This window comes from Scyliorhinus torazame, chromosome 17, assembly GCF_047496885.1.
Source record: "Scyliorhinus torazame isolate Kashiwa2021f chromosome 17, sScyTor2.1, whole genome shotgun sequence".
Taxonomy (NCBI): Eukaryota; Metazoa; Chordata; class Chondrichthyes; order Carcharhiniformes; family Scyliorhinidae; genus Scyliorhinus; species Scyliorhinus torazame.
The window spans coordinates 80,032,047-80,050,770 of record NC_092723.1 but is presented as its reverse complement, the minus strand read 5'-3'; the positions used below and the strand labels follow the sequence as shown (position 1 = coordinate 80,050,770).

The window sequence follows — 18,724 nt, the reverse complement described above, 5'->3', positions numbered from 1 at the left end:
ACTCAGCTACCCCTGTCCACTCAGCTACCCCTGTCCACTCAACTACCCCTGTCCACTCAACTACCCCTGTCCACTCAACTACCCCTGTCCACTCAACTACCCCTGTCCACTCAACTACCCCTGTCCACTCAGCTACCCCTGTCCACTCAACTACCCCTGTCCACTCAACTACCCCTGTCCACTCAAGACAGAAGTTGATAAATTCTTGATTTCTCGAGGAATTAAGGGCTATGGAGGGAGAGCGGGTAAATGGAGTTGAAATCAGCCATGATTGAATGGTGGTGTGGACTCGATGGGCCGAATGGCCTTACTTCCACTCCTATGTCTTATGGTCCTGTTTGATTCTGGCTCTTGTTGGTTTCTCTGCTATCTTATTCCCCTCTCTGTCTTTTGTTGTTGTCCGTATTTCCCCCTCCTTTAACTCCTTGCATCGGTTCCCAACCCCCTCGCCCTCCACACTCCCCTGACACCGCCACATTCCTCTCCCCCTCCACATTCTCGTGACCCCTCCTCCTGATCTTGTCCATACGACTGCTCTCCTGCTCACTTAATCCTATCCCCACTAAACTATTGTGCAGCCAGTGTCCCCTTTATGATTTGGTCACTCTGTTCTCCAAATCTAACAGCATCACCTATCCTCTTATAATAAAACCAATTGCTAATCAGTCTGTCCCTACAAACTACCATCCCCTCTCCAACCTCCCGTTCCTCTCCAATCTTCTGGAACATGGGCCAAAATTCTCCCCCAACGGCGCGATGTCCGCCGACTGGCGCCCAAAATGGCGCCAATCAGACGGGCATCGCGCCGCCCCAAAGGTGCGGAATGCTCCGCATCTTTGGGGGTCGAGCCCCGACATTGAGGGGCTAGGCCGGCGCCGGAGGGATTTCCGCCCCGCCAGCTGGCGGAAACGGCGTTTGTTGCCCCGCCAGCTGGCGCGGAAATGACATTCGGGGTGGCGCATGCGCGGGAGTGTCAGCGGCCGCTGACAGTTTTCCGCGCATGCGCAGTGGGGAGAGTCTCTTCCACCTCCGCCATGGTGGAGACCGTTGCGGAGGCGGAAGGGAAAGAGTGCCCCCACGGCACAGGCCCGCCCGCGGATCGGTGGGCCCCGATCGCGGACCAGGCGACCGTGGGGGCACCCCCCAGGGCCAGATCTCCCCGCGCCCCCCCCAGGACCCCAGAGCCCTCCCGCGTCGCCTTGTCCCGCCGGTAAATACCTACTTTAATTTACCCCGGCGGGACAGGCAATTTCTCGGCGGGACTTCGGCCCATCCGGGCCGGAGAATTGAGCGGGGTGCCCGCCAACCGGCGTGGCCCGATTCCCGCCCCCGCCCAATCTCCGGTACCAGAGACTTCGGCAACCGGCGGGGGCGGGATCCACGGCGGCCAACGGCCATTCTCCGACCCGCTGGGGGGTCGGAGAATGACGCCCATGTTGTCACCTCCTCAATTTGTACCACTATTTTCTGGAACTCCCTATTTGACTCCCTCCAAACATGCTCTTATCAAAGTCACAAATCACATCATGTGTGACCTCTCCCTCTCCTTCTCAAATGGACTCTGACCTTTGATGCAGTTTGCCACAACAACTTCCTCCAACATCTCCCTCTCACCATTTTCCATCCGTATCAAATTTAAATGAAGGTTTTGGGAGCCAGAGGTGAAATTAAAGCATCATAAAAGCTTGGGATAATGCAGTTTTGTTTGAATTAAGAGGGCTCCCTGTGGAGTGTTTAATTAGAGACCTTTGTGTTCGGTTAGTAAGATGATGTAAATAATAGGATCAACTCGAGTATCAGGCATCTTAGCAGAGAAGCAGAGATGGTCCAGTTAGTTCCTGGAAGTCAAAAGATGAAAACACTTTCTGAAGACTTCAGCTAGAGACCCTGAATTGTTTTGACAGGATTCAGGTCCATCTCTTAAAACGTTCTCAAAGAACATCTCTGAAACAAGTATTTCTGAGTGCTAACTGTATTTAAAAGTGGATTGAGAGCTGAGATGGGTTTTTGTTGTTTGAGTGGGAATAAAGATAGCAGTTAAGGATAATTGTGTCACTGTGTTTATTAGCATTGTTTAAGGGGTAATTGTAGACTATGTTCTTGTGTGATGTTAAAGATATTTTAGTACTGTGTTAGTATAAAGTTTATTTTATTTTGTGTAAAATCACACATAGAACGAGGAATCCTTTCCTCACATTCTTACGATACTAAAATAAAATATTAGGGTTTCCGACCAATATCCTAGCCACTGTTGGGGTCTGGTCTGGTAGAGTAATAATAAATACTGTACTGGGAGGAACTCAACATTCGGCCTGGTTGGTAATGATCTTCTTCAACCATCTCAACATTTTCCCTCAACATTCAATGGCATGACTGTCACGGATCCCTCCACCACCAACATCTTGCGGGTCACAGAAACATAACCGGTTAAGACCCTAACTGTGCAATGAGTCCTGACTCAGAGCAGGATGAAAATCGAGCTTAATAATGACTGAAGTGATATGGATGTGACTCAATTGTTGGTAAGTTGAACAATCAATGCCCGTGTGTAACCGGTCAGAGCCCAATCCTCTGCCCATTCCCAATACTATCAGAGCCTCCACCTGGGATTTGTACAATGGATGAGTGTTCGATTTGTCAGATGGCTGCACACTGCTGAAGTTCAATATCCCCATACGTTGACTCAAACGTCAATCTGGGTTTTAAATATTTTGATATTACCAAACGTACCTGTCTTTCATAGAAGAAGAGAATGATGGCGGCTGTGACTTCAATTAAGAGGATCAGGAGGAGCAGGATGAAAAACTAGAGATAAAGGAAAAATGAATAGAGCCGTGAGTGACAGGAATAAACTTCCCAAAACACCTCTGACTCATCACACACTTGTGCGCACACCTCCCTCCCACACAACACACACACCACTCCTCCCCCCCCCCCCCCCACACACACACACACCACTCCCTCCCACACACACACCGCTCCCTCCCACACAACACACACACCACTCCCTCCCACACAACACACCACTCCCTCCCACACAACACACACACCACTCCCTCCCACACAACACACACACACCACTCCCTCCCACACAACACACACACACCACTCCCTCCCACACAACACACACACCACTCCCTCCCACACAACACACACACCACTCCCTCCCACACAACACACACCACTCCCTCCCACACACACACCACTCCCTCCCACACACACACCACTCCCTCCCACACACACACACACCACTCCCTCCCACACAACACACACACCACTCCCTCCCACACAACACACACCACTCCCTCCCACACACACACCACTCCCTCCCACACACACACACACCACTCCCTCCCACACAAACCCGCCCCCCACACACACCACTCTCTCTCACACAACACACACACCACTCCCTCCCACACAACACACACACCACTCCCTCCCACACACACCCACACCACTCCCTCCCACACACACACACACACCACTCCCTCCCACACAAACCCGCCCCCCACACACACCACTCCCTCCCACACAACACACACACCACTCCCTCCCACACAACACACACACCACTCCCTCCCACACAAACACCCCACACACACACCACTCTCTCTCACACAACACACGCACACCACTCTCTCTCACACAACACCCACACCACTCTCTCTCACACAACACCCACACACACACCCCCACACACACCACTCCCTCCCACACAACACACACACCACTCCCTCCCACACAAACACCCCACACACACACACCACTCTCTCTCACACAACACATGCACACCACTCTCTCTCACACAACACCCACACCACTCTCTCTCACACAACACCCACACACACACCCCCACACACACCACTCTCTCTCCCACACACACACACCACTCTCTCTCCCACACACACACACCCCCACACACACACACACACACACCACTCTCTCTCACACAACACCCACCCCCCCCCCACACACACCACTCTCTCTCCCACACACACACCACTCTCTCTCACACAACACACACACACCACTCTCTCTCACACAACACACACACACCACTCTCTCTCACACAACACACACACACCACTCTCTCCCACACACACACACACACCACTCTCTCTCACACAACACACGCACACCACTCTCTCTCACACAACACCCACACCACTATCTCCCACACACACACACACACACCCCCACACACACCACTCTCTGCCACACACACACACACACACCCCCACACACACCACTCTCTCTCACACAACACACACACACCACTCTCTCCCACACACACCACACTCTCTCCCACACACACACCACTCTCTCCCACACACACCACTCTCTCACACACACACACACCACTCTCTCTCACACACACACACCACTCTCTCTCACACACACACACCCACACCACTCTGTCCCACACACACACACACCACTCTCTCTCACACACACACACCCACACACACCACTCTCTCTCCCACACACACACACACCACTCTCTCTCCCACACACACACACACCACTCTCTCTCACACAACACACACACACCACTCTCTCTCACACAACACACACACACCACTCTCTCTCCCACACACACACACCACTCTCTCACACAACACCCACCCACCCCCCACACACACCACTCTCTCTCCCACACACACACCACTCTCTCTCACACAACACACACACACCACTCTCTCTCACACAACACACACACACCACTCTCTCTCACACAACACACACACATCACTCTCTCTCACACAACACACACACACCACTCTCTCCCACACACACACACACACCACTCTCTCTCACACAACACACGCACACCACTCTCTCTCACACAACACACACACCACTCTCTCTCACACAACACACACACACCACTCTCTCTCACACAACACACGCACACCACTCTCTCTCACACAACACCCACACCACTCTCTCCCACACACACACACACACACCCCCACACACACCACTCTCTCCCACACACACACACACACCCCCACACACACCACTCTCTCTCACACAACACACACACACCACTCTCTCCCACACACACCACTCTCTCTCCCACACACACACCACTCTCTCCCACACACACCACTCTCTCACACACACACCACTCTCTCACACACACACACACCACTCTCTCTCACACACACACACACCACTCTCTCTCACACACACACACCCACACCACTCTGTCCCACACACACACACACCACTCTCTCTCACACACACACACACACACACCCACACACACCACTCTCTCTCCCACACACACACACACCACTCTCTCTCCCACACACACACCACTCTCTCCCACACACACCACTCTCTCTCACACACACACACACCACTCTCTCTCACACAACACACACACACCACTCTCTCCCACACACACACACACACCACTCTCTCTCACACAACACCCACACACACACCACTCTCTCACACAACACCCACACCACTCTCTCTCACACAACACACGCACACCACTCTCTCTCACACAACACCCACACCACTCTCTCTCACACAACACCCACACACACACCACTCTCTCTCACACAACACCCACACCACTCTCTCCCACACACACACACACACCACTCTCTCTCACACAACACACGCACACCACTCTCTCTCTCACACAACACACGCACACCACTCTCTCTCACACAACACCCACACCACTCTCTCCCACACCCCCACACACACCACTCTCTCTCACACAACACCCACACCACTCTCTCCCACACCCCCACACACACCACTCTCTCTCACACAACACACGCACACCACTCTCTCTCACACAGCACCCACACCACTCTCTCTCCCACACCCCCACACACACCACTCTCTCTCACACAACACCCACACCACTCTCTCCCACACACACACACACACCACTCTCTCTCACACAACACCCACACACACACCACTCTCTCCCACACACACACACCACTCTCTCTCACACAATACACGCACACCACTCTCTGTCACACAACACCCACCACTCTCTCCCACACACACACACCACTCTCTCTCACACAACACATGCACACCACTCTCTCCCACACACACACACACACCACTCTCTCTCACACAACACCCACACACACACCCTCACACACACCACTCTCTCTCCCACACACACACACACCACTCTCTCTCACACACACACACACACCCCCACACACACACACACACACCACTCTCTCTCACACACACACACACACCACTCTCTCCCACACACACACACACACCACTCTCTCCCACACACACACCACTCTCTCCCATACAATACACACACCACTCTCTCCCATACAATACACACACACCACTCTCTCCCACACACCCACACAGAGACCACTCTCTCACACGACACCCACACACACACCACTCTCTCCCACACACCCACACACAGACCACTCTCTCCCACACACACACACCACTCTCTCCCACACACCCACACAACTCTCCCTCACCCACACACACACCACTTACTCTCTCCCTCACACGCACAGGATACAAAGTCACCACTCTCCCCCCCCACACACACAACATACACGGCATACACACCCACGGCATACACACCCACGGCATACACACCCACGGCATACACACCCACGGCATACACACCCACGGCATACACACCCACGGCATACACACCCACGGCATACACACACACAAATACTGACAAAGATAAATTGTTCCCATTATCAATAGATGAAACCTTGGATGGCATTAAACAAAAAAAAACAAGTTAGGAGGAAGACGTGTGAGCAATGTGAAATAATTGAGCAAACAATGAATGGGTTGTGGAATAAGTTGACCTGGATGGTCACCGTCTATCTGAGGCTGCGGCAAAGCCAGTTAATGTTGACAGATAGTCGGTCAAGACTGAGCGAAGGGGACGTGAGGACAGCTAACCATTCTCGAGTTTCGAAGTTGCTAATTTTTTGCCATATTTATATGTAGGTTCAGGAGGTTTAAATGTTGATTCAAGTCTATGATCGGGTAGAGTGTACAAGGAGCAGGTGTGAGAATTTGGATATGTTTTCTTATGCTCTAATATCTATTCACCCTCTGAGCAATGCTTTGTTAGACCATAAACTGAGAGTAGCCATGCAGTGAGATTGTCAAATCACTCAGACCCCAACTCCTCAACACGTTTCTGGTCTTGATTAGTTGGGCTCTGAGATCGAGAATAGTCACTCGGGTGTGTTGCCAGCTGTCTGCTGGTGCGAGCAGAAATATTGCCCTCCGACAGTTAGACTTAGTGGGCAATGCCAGAGAGAGAGAGAGAGAGAGAGAGAGAGAGAGAAAGGAGGTTCCCTTCAAATCAGAAGGAATTAAAATAACTTCATTCATACAGCAGCTTTCTGGATATGAGGATGGTCAATGCAGTATTTCTTAAAGTGAAGCCGCTGCTAAAGGGACCATGGCAGCCAATTTGCACACAGCAAGATCCCACAGACAGCAATGAGACAAATGCTCGGATGATCTCGTTTAGTGATGCTGGTTGGAGGATTCACATGGGCTGGGGCATTGGGGAGAGACTCCTGCTGGTCTTCCCATGCTGCTTTGGGACCTTGCACTGCCTGCTGTGAGAGCAGATATAACCTTGCTTTAAGCAAACTCTGAATGTGCATTTCTCCCTCAGTTGTGCATCAGCCTCAATTATCCCTCAGAAAAAGAAAATCAGAGCCAGCACGTGGCGCAGTGGTTAGCACTGGGACTGCGGCGCTGAGGACTCAGGTTCGAATCCCGGTCCCGGGTCACTGTCCGTGTGGAGTTTGCACATTCTCCCTGTGTCTGCCTGGGTTTCACCCCCACAACCCAAAGATGTGCAGGGTAGGTGGATTGGCCACTCTAAATTGCCCCTTAATTGGAAAAAAAATAATTGGGTACTCTAAATTTATTTTAAAAAGCAAAAGAGGTAAAGAAAGAAAAATCACTAAAAACACAACACTGGGTCGTTTCATTGTCACATTGCTGTTGTGGGATCTTGCTGTGCACAAATTGGTAGCTGCGTTTCCTATGTTGTAACAGTAACTCCAGTCCAAAACGTCAAGCACTTGGGATGCCAGGAGATTGTGAACGGTGGGATATCAATGTTTGCATTGCTTTTCAGCTTTCTGTTTCAAAATATTTACCTCAGTGCTGATCTGACCAAATGGGTATTTTTACTGTCGTTTAGTGTTTAATTGGACGCTTGTCCCTGCTCACCATTTTAACAAATGCAGAACTTAAAAGTCAAAAGAAATAAAGAGGAGAGTTTTAAAATCAATGTTTGAGACCACCATTTGTTCCCTTCCCCCCACTGTCCCCAGCACCCCCCTACCCCCAGACTAGTTCAGTGATTTATCTAGACTGTAGGTACAGGCAGAACTTACTGACAGCAACAGGCACTTGTTTTCCTTGATAGCTCCCATGCAGCCCAGAAAGGCCACTACCATGGTGACCGTTCCCACGACAATCAGGACATTGGCTATGGAGAGAGACGGCAGACTGGAGAGCAAAGCTCCATAGTTATTTAACGTCAGCAGGTAGATCCCCAATCCCAGGATAACACATCCACAGATCTGAAAGAAATGGACATGTTGACACAGCAAGACCCCACACAGCCCATCCTCAAACAGTTACAGAGTTATACACAATCAATGACCTGAAATAAACCTTCTGTTCCAAGGGGCTGAGAAGCAGTTCTCCTTGGACGGCACGGTAGCACAGTGGGTAGCACTGATGCTTCATAGCGCCAGGGACCCGGGTTCGATTCCCGCTTGGGTCACTGTCTGTGTGGAGTCTGCACATTCTCCCGTGTCTGCGTGGGTTTCTTCCGGGTGCTCCGGTTTCCTCCCATAAATCTCGAAAGAGGTGCTGTTCGGTAATTTGGACATTCTGAATTCTCCCTCTGTGTACCCGAACAGGCACCAGAATGTGGCGACCAGGGGATTTTCACAGTAACTTCATTGCAGTGTTAATATAAGCTACATGTGACACGAATAAAGATTATTATTCCATCCCCACCACCACCCCAGGCAATGTTCCTCTGTCCTTGCAGTTGGAGCAATCTGTATGTCTGTGCATGAAGAGCTGACCGCGAAATGTTATCTCACTTGCATATGTGAGTCTGCTGTCGCGGCTGCAGTACTCTGGGCGGCACGGTGGCACAGTGATTAGCACTGATGCCTCACAGTGCCGGGGACCTGGGTTCGATTCCGGCCTCAGGTGACTCTTTGGAGTTTGCACGTTCTCCCCATGTCCGTGTGGGTTCACGCCGCTTCAGCCTTCTTACGCGGCGCCCATTTGGCGCCGCGCCAACCCGCGCATGCGCATTTGGGGCAGCTCAATCCTGCGCATGCGCAGTTGGGGCAGCTCAATCCTGCGCATGCGCAGTTGGGCCGCACCATCCTGCGCATGCGCGGGGAACTTCTAACGCTCCACAGGTGCTCCACAGTCCGAACAATGTGCAGGTTAGGTGGACTGGCCGTGCTAAATTGCCCCTTCGTTCCCAGGCATGTGTAGGTTAGATGGGGTTATGGGGACAGAGCAGGGGGAGTGGGTCTAGGTAGGGTGCTCTTTCAGAGGCTCAGTGTTGATTCAATGGGCTGAATGGCCTCCTTCTGCACTATAGCAAAAATATGGTTCTATGGAGAGTCAGGGCTAACCTAACAGAGGTGAGTCACCAGTAAAGGCATAGAGTCATTGCTCATCGAGCCCATGTAGAATCCCGGGCCCCTGCTCTATGTCCGTAAGACTGCATATGTAATTCCCTCAGGGGCCTTTCAAATTTCCTCTGTGAAATCATTGATTGTCTCTGCTTCCACTACCCTGGTACGCGCCACCACCTCATGTCCATCATCATTCATGATTAGGGGTGGTATTCACCCCTCCACACGCTGGGTGGGAGAATCGCCAGGGCGCCACGCGAGTCACGCCAAGCCGCCCCGACACCCGCACGTGATTCTCCCACCCCCCCTGAAACCAACGCCGCGGGAATCGCACCGGGCCGCTCGGTGAATCGCTGCAAACGGCGAGCGGCGGTTCTCTGGCCCGGATGGGCCGAGCCGCCAGCAAAATAAATGACAGTTCCGCCGGCTCCGTTCACCCCTGGTTGCTGCCAGCGGGAACTCTGCGGGAACGCTCGGGGGGCAGCCTGTGGGGAGAGGCTGGGGGGCTCCCTCACAGGGGGGGGGGCCTCCGATGGTGTCTGGCCCGCGATCGGGGCCCACCAATTGGCGGGCCAGCCTCTCCCCCCCCCCCCCCGGGCCTACTTCCTTGCGCGGCCGACCCCTGAACACCGACCCCATGTTGGGTCGGGGCCGGCGTGCGTAAGAAGTTGCCCGTGCATGCGCAGGACGGCGCGGCCCAACTGCGCATGCGCGGGGAACATCTTACGCGCGCCGGCCCTGACCCAACATGGGATCGGCGTTCAGGGGCCGGCCGCGCAAGGAAGTAGGCCCGTGGGGGGGGGGGGGGGGGGGAGGCCTCGTAAGGAGGCTGGAACGGCGTGAACCGCTCCAGCGCCGTGCTGGCCCTCTATGGGGGCCAGAATAGGTTGTGCCCGGGCCCTGTTCGTGCCGTCGTGAAACGCGACGGCGTTCACGACGGCGTGAAACACTTGGCCTCCGTATTGGAGAATCTCGCCCTAGATGTGGCAGACTGCAGAGTTTAGATCTGTTCCATTGGATGTGGAATTGCTTAGCTCTGTCCATTAGGCTCTTTTGTTGCAGTTTGTCCTGTGTTGTAACTGCACCAGGTTGACACCTCATGTTTCGGTGTGCCTGCTGTTGCTCCTGGCATACCCTCCTGCACTCGTCATTAAACTTGGGTTGAACCCCTGGCATGTTGGTAATGAGTAGAGTGGGGATCTGCCGGGCCATGACGTTGCAGATAGTGGTTGAGAACAATTCTGCTCCTGCTGTTGGCCCATAGTGCCTCAAGATGCCCGGTCTTGAGTTGCCAAAACAGAGAAATCTCAATCGCTTGAAAAAGAGACTGGAGCATATGGATACAGCATGTGCTCTTTGTTACTCAGGCACTCTATCTAAATTAATGAAAACCAACCAGAGGTTTATTCAGCAATGGCCATGACTGATATACAAGTGCGCAGCACCCCATGCAGCACATGGCGAGTGGCATACTGAGTGGCAATAGACTAGCATTTGTCAGCACTGGATAAGGACAACCTCACAAGTTCAGAGTCAGAACTGGGATCAGCCTGATGGAGAAAAGTCAGGCAACAATTATCATCTTATATTATGGGGCCTGCGCCATAGAGTACGGTACATGGGTAACAGTGCTCGCTCACTCTACAATGCAGGATATAATAATAATCTTTATTGGCACAAGTAGCCTTACATTAACACTGCAATGAAGTTATGTGGTAAATAGGATGGATTCTGACTGTGACACAGTGCAAAACACAAACAACATAGGAGACAAACTTCAAAACATACATTATTCTGAAGGTGCTTTCGAGGATGGACACTGACGGGTTTTTACTCCCTCGCTGGGGGATCTAGAACACAGGGGCACAGTTTCAGTATAAGGACTGAGATGAGGAGAAATGTCTTTAATAAGAAGGGAGTGAATCTCTGGAATTCTCAGCGCAGAGGGACGAATACATTCCAGGTTGGAAAAGGAAGGTTTTCGATCTCTGCGGGAATCAAGGGGCCATGATGTGGAGACCAGCGTTGGACTGGGGTGAGCACAGTGAGAAGTCTTACAACACCAGGTTTAAGTCCAGCAGGTTTGTTTCAAATCACTAGCTTTCGGAGCACTGCTCCTTCATTCACCTGAGGAAGGAGCTGCTCTCCGAAAGCTAGTGATTCGAAACAAACCTGTTGGACTTTAACCTGGTGTTGTAAGACTTCTTATTGGAATCAAGGAGATAATGGGAGCAAGTGGGAAAAGGAGTTGAGGTTGAAGATTATTGAATGGCGGAACAGCTTCAATGGACGGCTTGGTTTACTGCTGCTCCTGGGCGGGATTCTCCCACTCGGCGGCAGAGTGTCCACGCCGTCGGAAACACCGTCGCATGTCACAACGGCGTGAACGGGCCGCTGGGAGTACCGATTATGGCACTGGAGCGGTTCACGTCGCTCCAGCCTCCCATCCCGGTGCGAACTGTGTGCCTCGGGATCTGCGCATGTGCAGTGGCGCCAACCCGCGCATGCGCAGTGGCCTCGCTCAACGCGCCGGTCCCGACGCAACATGGCACGGGTGTTACGGGGCCGGCACAGAAAAAAATAGGCTCGGGGAGCGAGAGGCCGGCCCGCGGATCAGTAAGCCCCGATCGCGGGCCAGGCCCCATTGGAGGCCCCCCCGGGGGCCCCCCTCCCCCAACAGGCCGCCCCGCGACCCTGCGTGCAGAGTTCCCGCCGGCTGCTACCAGGTGTGGACGGCGCCGGCGGGACTCGGCCTTTTTACAGCAGCCGCCCGGGCCGAGAATCAACGGCCCAGCCACGTACAGCGGCCCACGACCGGCGCCGCGCCAAACGCACTGGCGCCAATGGCAACGATTCTCTGCTTCGCGGAGAACTGCGTGCCAGCAACGGGGCAGCGTGGCCCGGTTGCGGGGATTCTCCGGCCCGGCCTCGGGCTGGGAGAATCCTATTTCAGAGGATTAGCTCACTGTGCATTTGTACTTTCTTCCCAGGAATCTGCACTTACCCAAAATATTAAGTTGAACACAAACAGCATACATTTCAGAACCTTCAAACATTCCTGTGCCATTCTAAGATTTCGACACCTACAATAGAAAGGACAAGTGTTACTACATATCTGCACAGTCTACAGATTTAGACACAGCCCGGTCCCGTCAGCACAGGCCGGTCCCGTCAGCACAGGCCGGTCCCGTCAGCACAGGCCGGTCCCGTCAGCACAGGCCGGTCCCGTCAGCACAGGCCGGTCCCGTCAGCACAGGCCGGTCCCGTCAGCACAGCCCGGTCCCGTCAGCACAGGCCGGTCCCGTCAGCACAGGCCGGTCCCGTCAGCACAGGCCGGTCCCGTCAGCACAGGCCGGTCCCGTCAGCACAGCCCGGTCCCGTCAGCACAGCCCGGTCCCGTCAGCACAGCCCGGTCCCGTCAGCTCAGGCCGGTCCCGTCAGCACTGGCCGGTCCCGTCAACACAGGCCGGTCCCGTCAGCACAGGCCGGTCCCGTCAGCACAGGCCGGTCCCGTCAACACAGGCAGGTCCCGTCAACACAGGCCGGTCCCGTCAACACAGGCCGGTCCCGTCAACACAGGCCGGTCCCGTCAACACAGGCCGGTCCCGTATACACAGGCCGGTCCCGTATACACAGGCCGGTCCCGTAAACACAGGCCGGTCCCGTAATCACAGGCCGGTCCCGTAATCACAGGCCGGTCCCGTAATCACAGGCCGGTCCCGTAATCACAGGCCGGTCCCGTAATCACAGCCCGGTCCCGTAATCACAGCCCGGTCCCGTAATCACAGCCCGGTCCAGTAATCACAGCCCGGTCCAGTAATCACAGCCCGGTCCAGTAATCACAGCCCGGTCCAGTAATCACAGCCCGGTCCAGTAATCACAGCCCGGTCCCGTAATCACAGGCCGGTCCCGTAATCACAGGCCGGTCCCGTAATCACAGGCCGGTCCCGTAATCACAGGCCGGTCCCGTAATCACAGCCCGGTCCCGTAAACACAGGCCGGTCCCGTAAACACAGGCCGGTCCCGTATACACAGGCCGGTCCCGTATACACAGGCCGGTCCCGTATACACAGGCCGGTCCCGTATACACAGGCCGGTCCCGTAAACACAGGCCGGTCCCGTAATCACAGCCCGGTCCCGTAATCACAGCCCGGTCCCGTAATCACAGCCCGGTCCCGTAATCACAGCCCGGTCTCGTAATCACAGCCCGGTCCCGTAATCACAGCCCGGTCCAGTAATCACAGGCCGGTCCCGTAATCACAGGCCGGTCCCGTAATCACAGGCCGGTCCCGTAATCACAGGCCGGTCCCGTAATCACAGGCCGGTCCCGTAATCACAGGCCGGTCCCGTAATCACAGCCCGGTCCCGTAATCACAGCCCGGTCCCGTAAACACAGCCCGGTCCCGTAAACACAGCCCGGTCCCGTAAACACAGCCCGGTCCCGTAAACACAGCCCGGTCCCGTCAGCACAGCCCGGTCCCGTCAGCTCAGGCCGGTCCCGTCAGCACTGGCCGGTCCCGTCAGCACTGGCCGGTCCCGTCAACACAGGCCGGTCCCGTCAGCACAGGCCGGTCCCGTCAGCACAGGCCGGTCCCGTCAACACAGGCAGGTCCCGTCAACACAGGCCGGTCCCGTCAACACAGGCAGGTCCCGTCAACACAGGCCGGTCCCGTCAACACAGGCCGGTCCCGTCAACACAGGCCGGTCCCGTCAACACAGGCCGGTCCCGTATACACAGGCCGGTCCCGTATACACAGGCCGGTCCCGTAAACACAGGCCGGTCCCGTAATCACAGGCCGGTCCCGTAATCACAGGCCGGTTCCGTAATCACAGGCCGGTCCCGTAATCACAGGCCGGTCCCGTAATCACAGCCCGGTCCCGTAATCACAGCCCGGTCCCGTAATCACAGACCGGTCCAGTAATCACAGCCCGGTCCAGTAATCACAGCCCGGTCCAGTAATCACAGCCCGGTCCAGTAATCACAGCCCGGTCCAGTAATCACAGCCCGGTCCCGTAATCACAGGCCGGTCCCGTAATCACAGGCCGGTCCCGTAATCACAGGCCGGTCCCGTAATCACAGGCCGGTCCCGTAATCACAGCCCGGTCCCGTAAACACAGGCCGGTCCCGTAAACACAGGCCGGTCCCGTATACACAGGCCGGTCCCGTATACACAGGCCGGTCCCGTATACACAGGCCGGTCCCGTATACACAGGCCGGTCCCGTAAACACAGGCCGGTCCCGTAATCACAGCCCGGTCCCGTAATCACAGCCCGGTCCCGTAATCACAGCCCGGTCCCGTAATCACAGCCCGGTCCCGTAATCACAGCCCGGTCTCGTAATCACAGCCCGGTCCCGTAATCACAGCCCGGTCCAGTAATCACAGGCCGGTCCCGTAATCACAGGCCGGTCCCGTAATCACAGGCCGGTCCCGTAATCACAGGCCGGTCCCGTAATCACAGGCCGGTCCCGTAATCACAGGCCGGTCCCGTAATCACAGCCCGGTCCCGTAAACACAGCCCGGTCCCGTAAACACAGCCCGGTCCCGTAAACACAGCCCGGTCCCGTAAACACAGCCCGGTCCCGTCAGCACAGCCCGGTCCCGTCAGCTCAGGCCGGTCCCGTCAGCACTGGCCGGTCCCGTCAACACAGGCCGGTCCCGTCAGCACAGGCCGGTCCCGTCAGCACAGGCCGGTCCCGTCAGCACAGGCCGGTCCCGTCAACACAGGCAGGTCCCGTCAACACAGGCCGGTCCCGTCAACACAGGCAGGTCCCGTCAACACAGGCCGGTCCCGTCAACACAGGCCGGTCCCGTCAACACAGGCCGGTCCCGTCAACACAGGCCGGTCCCGTATACACAGGCCGGTCCCGTATACACAGGCCGGTCCCGTAAACACAGGCCGGTCCCGTAATCACAGGCCGGTCCCGTAATCACAGGCCGGTCCCGTAATCACAGGCCGGTCCCGTAATCACAGGCCGGTCCCGTAATCACAGCCCGGTCCCGTAATCACAGCCCGGTCCCGTAATCACAGCCCGGTCCAGTAATCACAGCCCGGTCCAGTAATCACAGCCCGGTCCAGTAATCACAGCCCGGTCCAGTAATCACAGCCCGGTCCAGTAATCACAGCCCGGTCCAGTAATCACAGCCCGGTCCAGTAATCACAGCCCGGTCCAGTAATCACAGCCCGGTCCCGTAATCACAGCCCGGTCCCGTAATCACAGGCCGGTCCCGTAATCACAGGCCGGTCCCGTAATCACAGGCCGGTCCCGTAATCACAGGCCGGTCCCGTAATCACAGCCCGGTCCCGTAAACACAGGCCGGTCCCGTAAACACAGGCCGGTCCCGTATACACAGGCCGGTCCCTTATACACAGGCCGGTCCCGTATACACAGGCCGGTCCCGTATACACAGGCCGGTCCCGTAAACACAGGCCGGTCCCGTAATCACAGCCCGGTCCCGTAATCACAGCCCGGTCCCGTAATCACAGCCCGGTCCCGTAATCACAGCCCGGTCTCGTAATCACAGCCCGGTCCCGTAATCACAGCCCGGTCCAGTAATCACAGGCCGGTCCCGTAATCACAGGCCGGTCCCGTAATCACAGGCCGGTCCCGTAATCACAGGCCGGTCCCGTAATCACAGGCCGGTCCCGTAATCACAGGCCGGTCCCGTAATCACAGGCCGGTCCCGTAATCACAGCCCGGTCCCGTAATCACAGCCCGGTCCCGTAAACACAGCCCGGTCCCGTAAACACAGCCCGGTCCCGTAAACACAGCCCGGTCCCGTAAACACAGGCCGGTCCCGTAAACACAGGCCGGTCCCGTAATCACAGCCCGGTCCCGTAATCACAGCCCGGTCCAGTAATCACAGCCCGGTCCAGTAATCACAGCCCGGTCCAGTAATCACAGCCCGGTCCAGTAATCACAGCCCGGTCCAGTAATCACAGCCCGGTCCAGTAATCACAGCCCGGTCTAGTAATCACAGCCCGGTCCAGTAATCACAGCCCGGTCCCGTAATCACAGCCCGGTCCCGTAATCACAGGCCGGTCCCGTAATCACAGGCCGGTCCCGTAATCACAGGCCGGTCCCGTAATCACAGGCCGGTCCCGTAATCACTGGCCGGTCCCGTAATCACAGCCCGGTCCCGTAAACACAGGCCGGTCCCGTAAACACAGGCCGGTCCCGTAAACACAGGCCGGTCCCGTATACACAGGCCGGTCCCGTATACACAGGCCGGTCCCGTATACACAGGCCGGTCCCGTAAACACAGGCCGGTCCCGTAAACACAGGCCGGTCCCGTAATCACAGCCCGGTCCCGTAATCACAGCCCGGTCCCGTAATCACAGCCCGGTCCCGTAATCACAGCCCGGTCCCGTAATCACAGCCCGGTCCCGTAATCACAGCCCGGTCCCGTAATCACAGCCCGGTCCCGTAATCACAGCCCGGTCCCGTAATCACAGCCCGGTCCCGTAATCACAGCCCGGTCCCGTAAACACAGCCCGGTCCCGTAAACACAGCCCGGTCCCGTAAACACAGCCCGGTCCCGTAAACACAGCCCGGTCCCGTAAACACAGCCCGGTCCCGTAAACACAGCCCGGTCCCGTAATCACAGCCCGGACCCGTAATCACAGCCCGGTCCCGTAATCACAGCCCGGTCCCGTAATCACAGCCCGGTCCCGTAATCACAGCCCGGTCCCGTAAACACAGCCCGGTCCCGTAAACACAGCCCGGTCCCGTAAACACAGGCCGGTCCCGTAAACACAGGCCGGTCCCGTAATCACAGCCCGGTCCCGTAATCACAGCCCGGTCCCGTAATCACAGCCCGGTCCCGTAATCACAGCCCGGTCCCGTAATCACAGCCCGGTCCCGTAATCACAGCCCGGTCCCGTAATCACAGCCCGGTCTCGTAATCACAGCCCGGTCCCGTAATCACAGCCCGGTCCAGTAATCACAGCCCGGTCCAGTAATCACAGGCCGGTCCCGTAATCACAGGCCGGTCCCGTAATCACAGGCCGGTCCCGTAATCACAGGCCGGTCCCGTAATCACAGCCCGGTCCCGTAATCACAGGCCGGTCCCGTAATCACAGCCCGGTCCCGTAATCACAGCCCGGTCCCGTAAACACATCCCGGTCCCGTAAACACTGCCCGGTCCCGTAAACACAGCCCGGTCCCGTAAACACAGCCCGGTCCCGTAAACACAGCCCGGTCCCGTAAACACAGCCCGGTCCCGTAATCACAGCCCGGTCCCGTAATCACAGCCCGGTCCCGTAATCACAGCCCGGTCCCGTAATCACAGCCCGGTCCCGTAATCACAGCCCGGTCCCGTAATCACAGCCCGGTCCCGTAAACACAGCCCGGTCCCGTAAACACAGCCCGGTCCCGTAAACACAGCCCGGTCCCGTAAACACAGCCCGGTCCCGTAAACACAGCCCGGTCCCGTAAACACAGCCCAGTCCCGTAAACACAGCCCAGTCCTATAAACACAGCCTTGTCCTGTACAGAGCTTAGTCCTATAAACACAACTCGGTCCTGTAAACACAGCTCGGTCCTGTAAACACAGCCCGGTCCCGTAAACACAGCCCGGTCCCGTAAACACAGCCCGGTCCCGTAAACACAGCCTTATCCAGTACACAGAGCTCGGTGCTGCACACAGAGCTCGGTGCTGCACACACAGCTCGGTGCTGCACACACAGCTCGGTGCTGCACACACAGCTCGGTGCTGCACACACAGCTCGGTGCTGCACACACAGCTCGGTGCTGCACACACAGCTCGGTGCTGCACACACAGCTCGGTGCCATAAACACAGTGGGTCCTATAAATACAGAAGATCTGTAATGACCTCCAATTGGCATTATTGGTTGGCCAATTGGAGTATGATCTCCCTCAATGATAACTCATTGAGGGGGCCCATATAAGCACCTGTGTAGGCTTTGTGAACCAGTCTTAAGTTGACTGGAATGCTAGCAGCACTGTTGGGAGCTGCTCTTGTATATAGTCAATGCAAATAAATACTGGTGTAGTGATGGAACCCCTGCCTCC

The 18,724-nt window shown here is 55.9% G+C and overlaps 1 protein-coding gene across 1 annotated transcript in view; it reads right to left on the bottom strand.

Moving 5' to 3' along the window:
* Window positions 1-18,724, bottom strand: part of LOC140393970 (leukocyte surface antigen CD53-like) — a 164,943-nt gene that overhangs the window by 36,864 nt on the left and 109,355 nt on the right. Inside the window, exons 2-4 of the mRNA XM_072480675.1 lie at window positions 12,694-12,772; window positions 8,412-8,600; window positions 2,731-2,805 (exon numbers count right to left, since the gene is read on the bottom strand). Coding sequence (XP_072336776.1) covers window positions 2,731-2,805; window positions 8,412-8,600; window positions 12,694-12,756 — 327 coding nt within the window. The 5' untranslated portion in view covers window positions 12,757-12,772. The remainder of the gene's footprint in view (window positions 1-2,730; window positions 2,806-8,411; window positions 8,601-12,693; window positions 12,773-18,724) is intronic.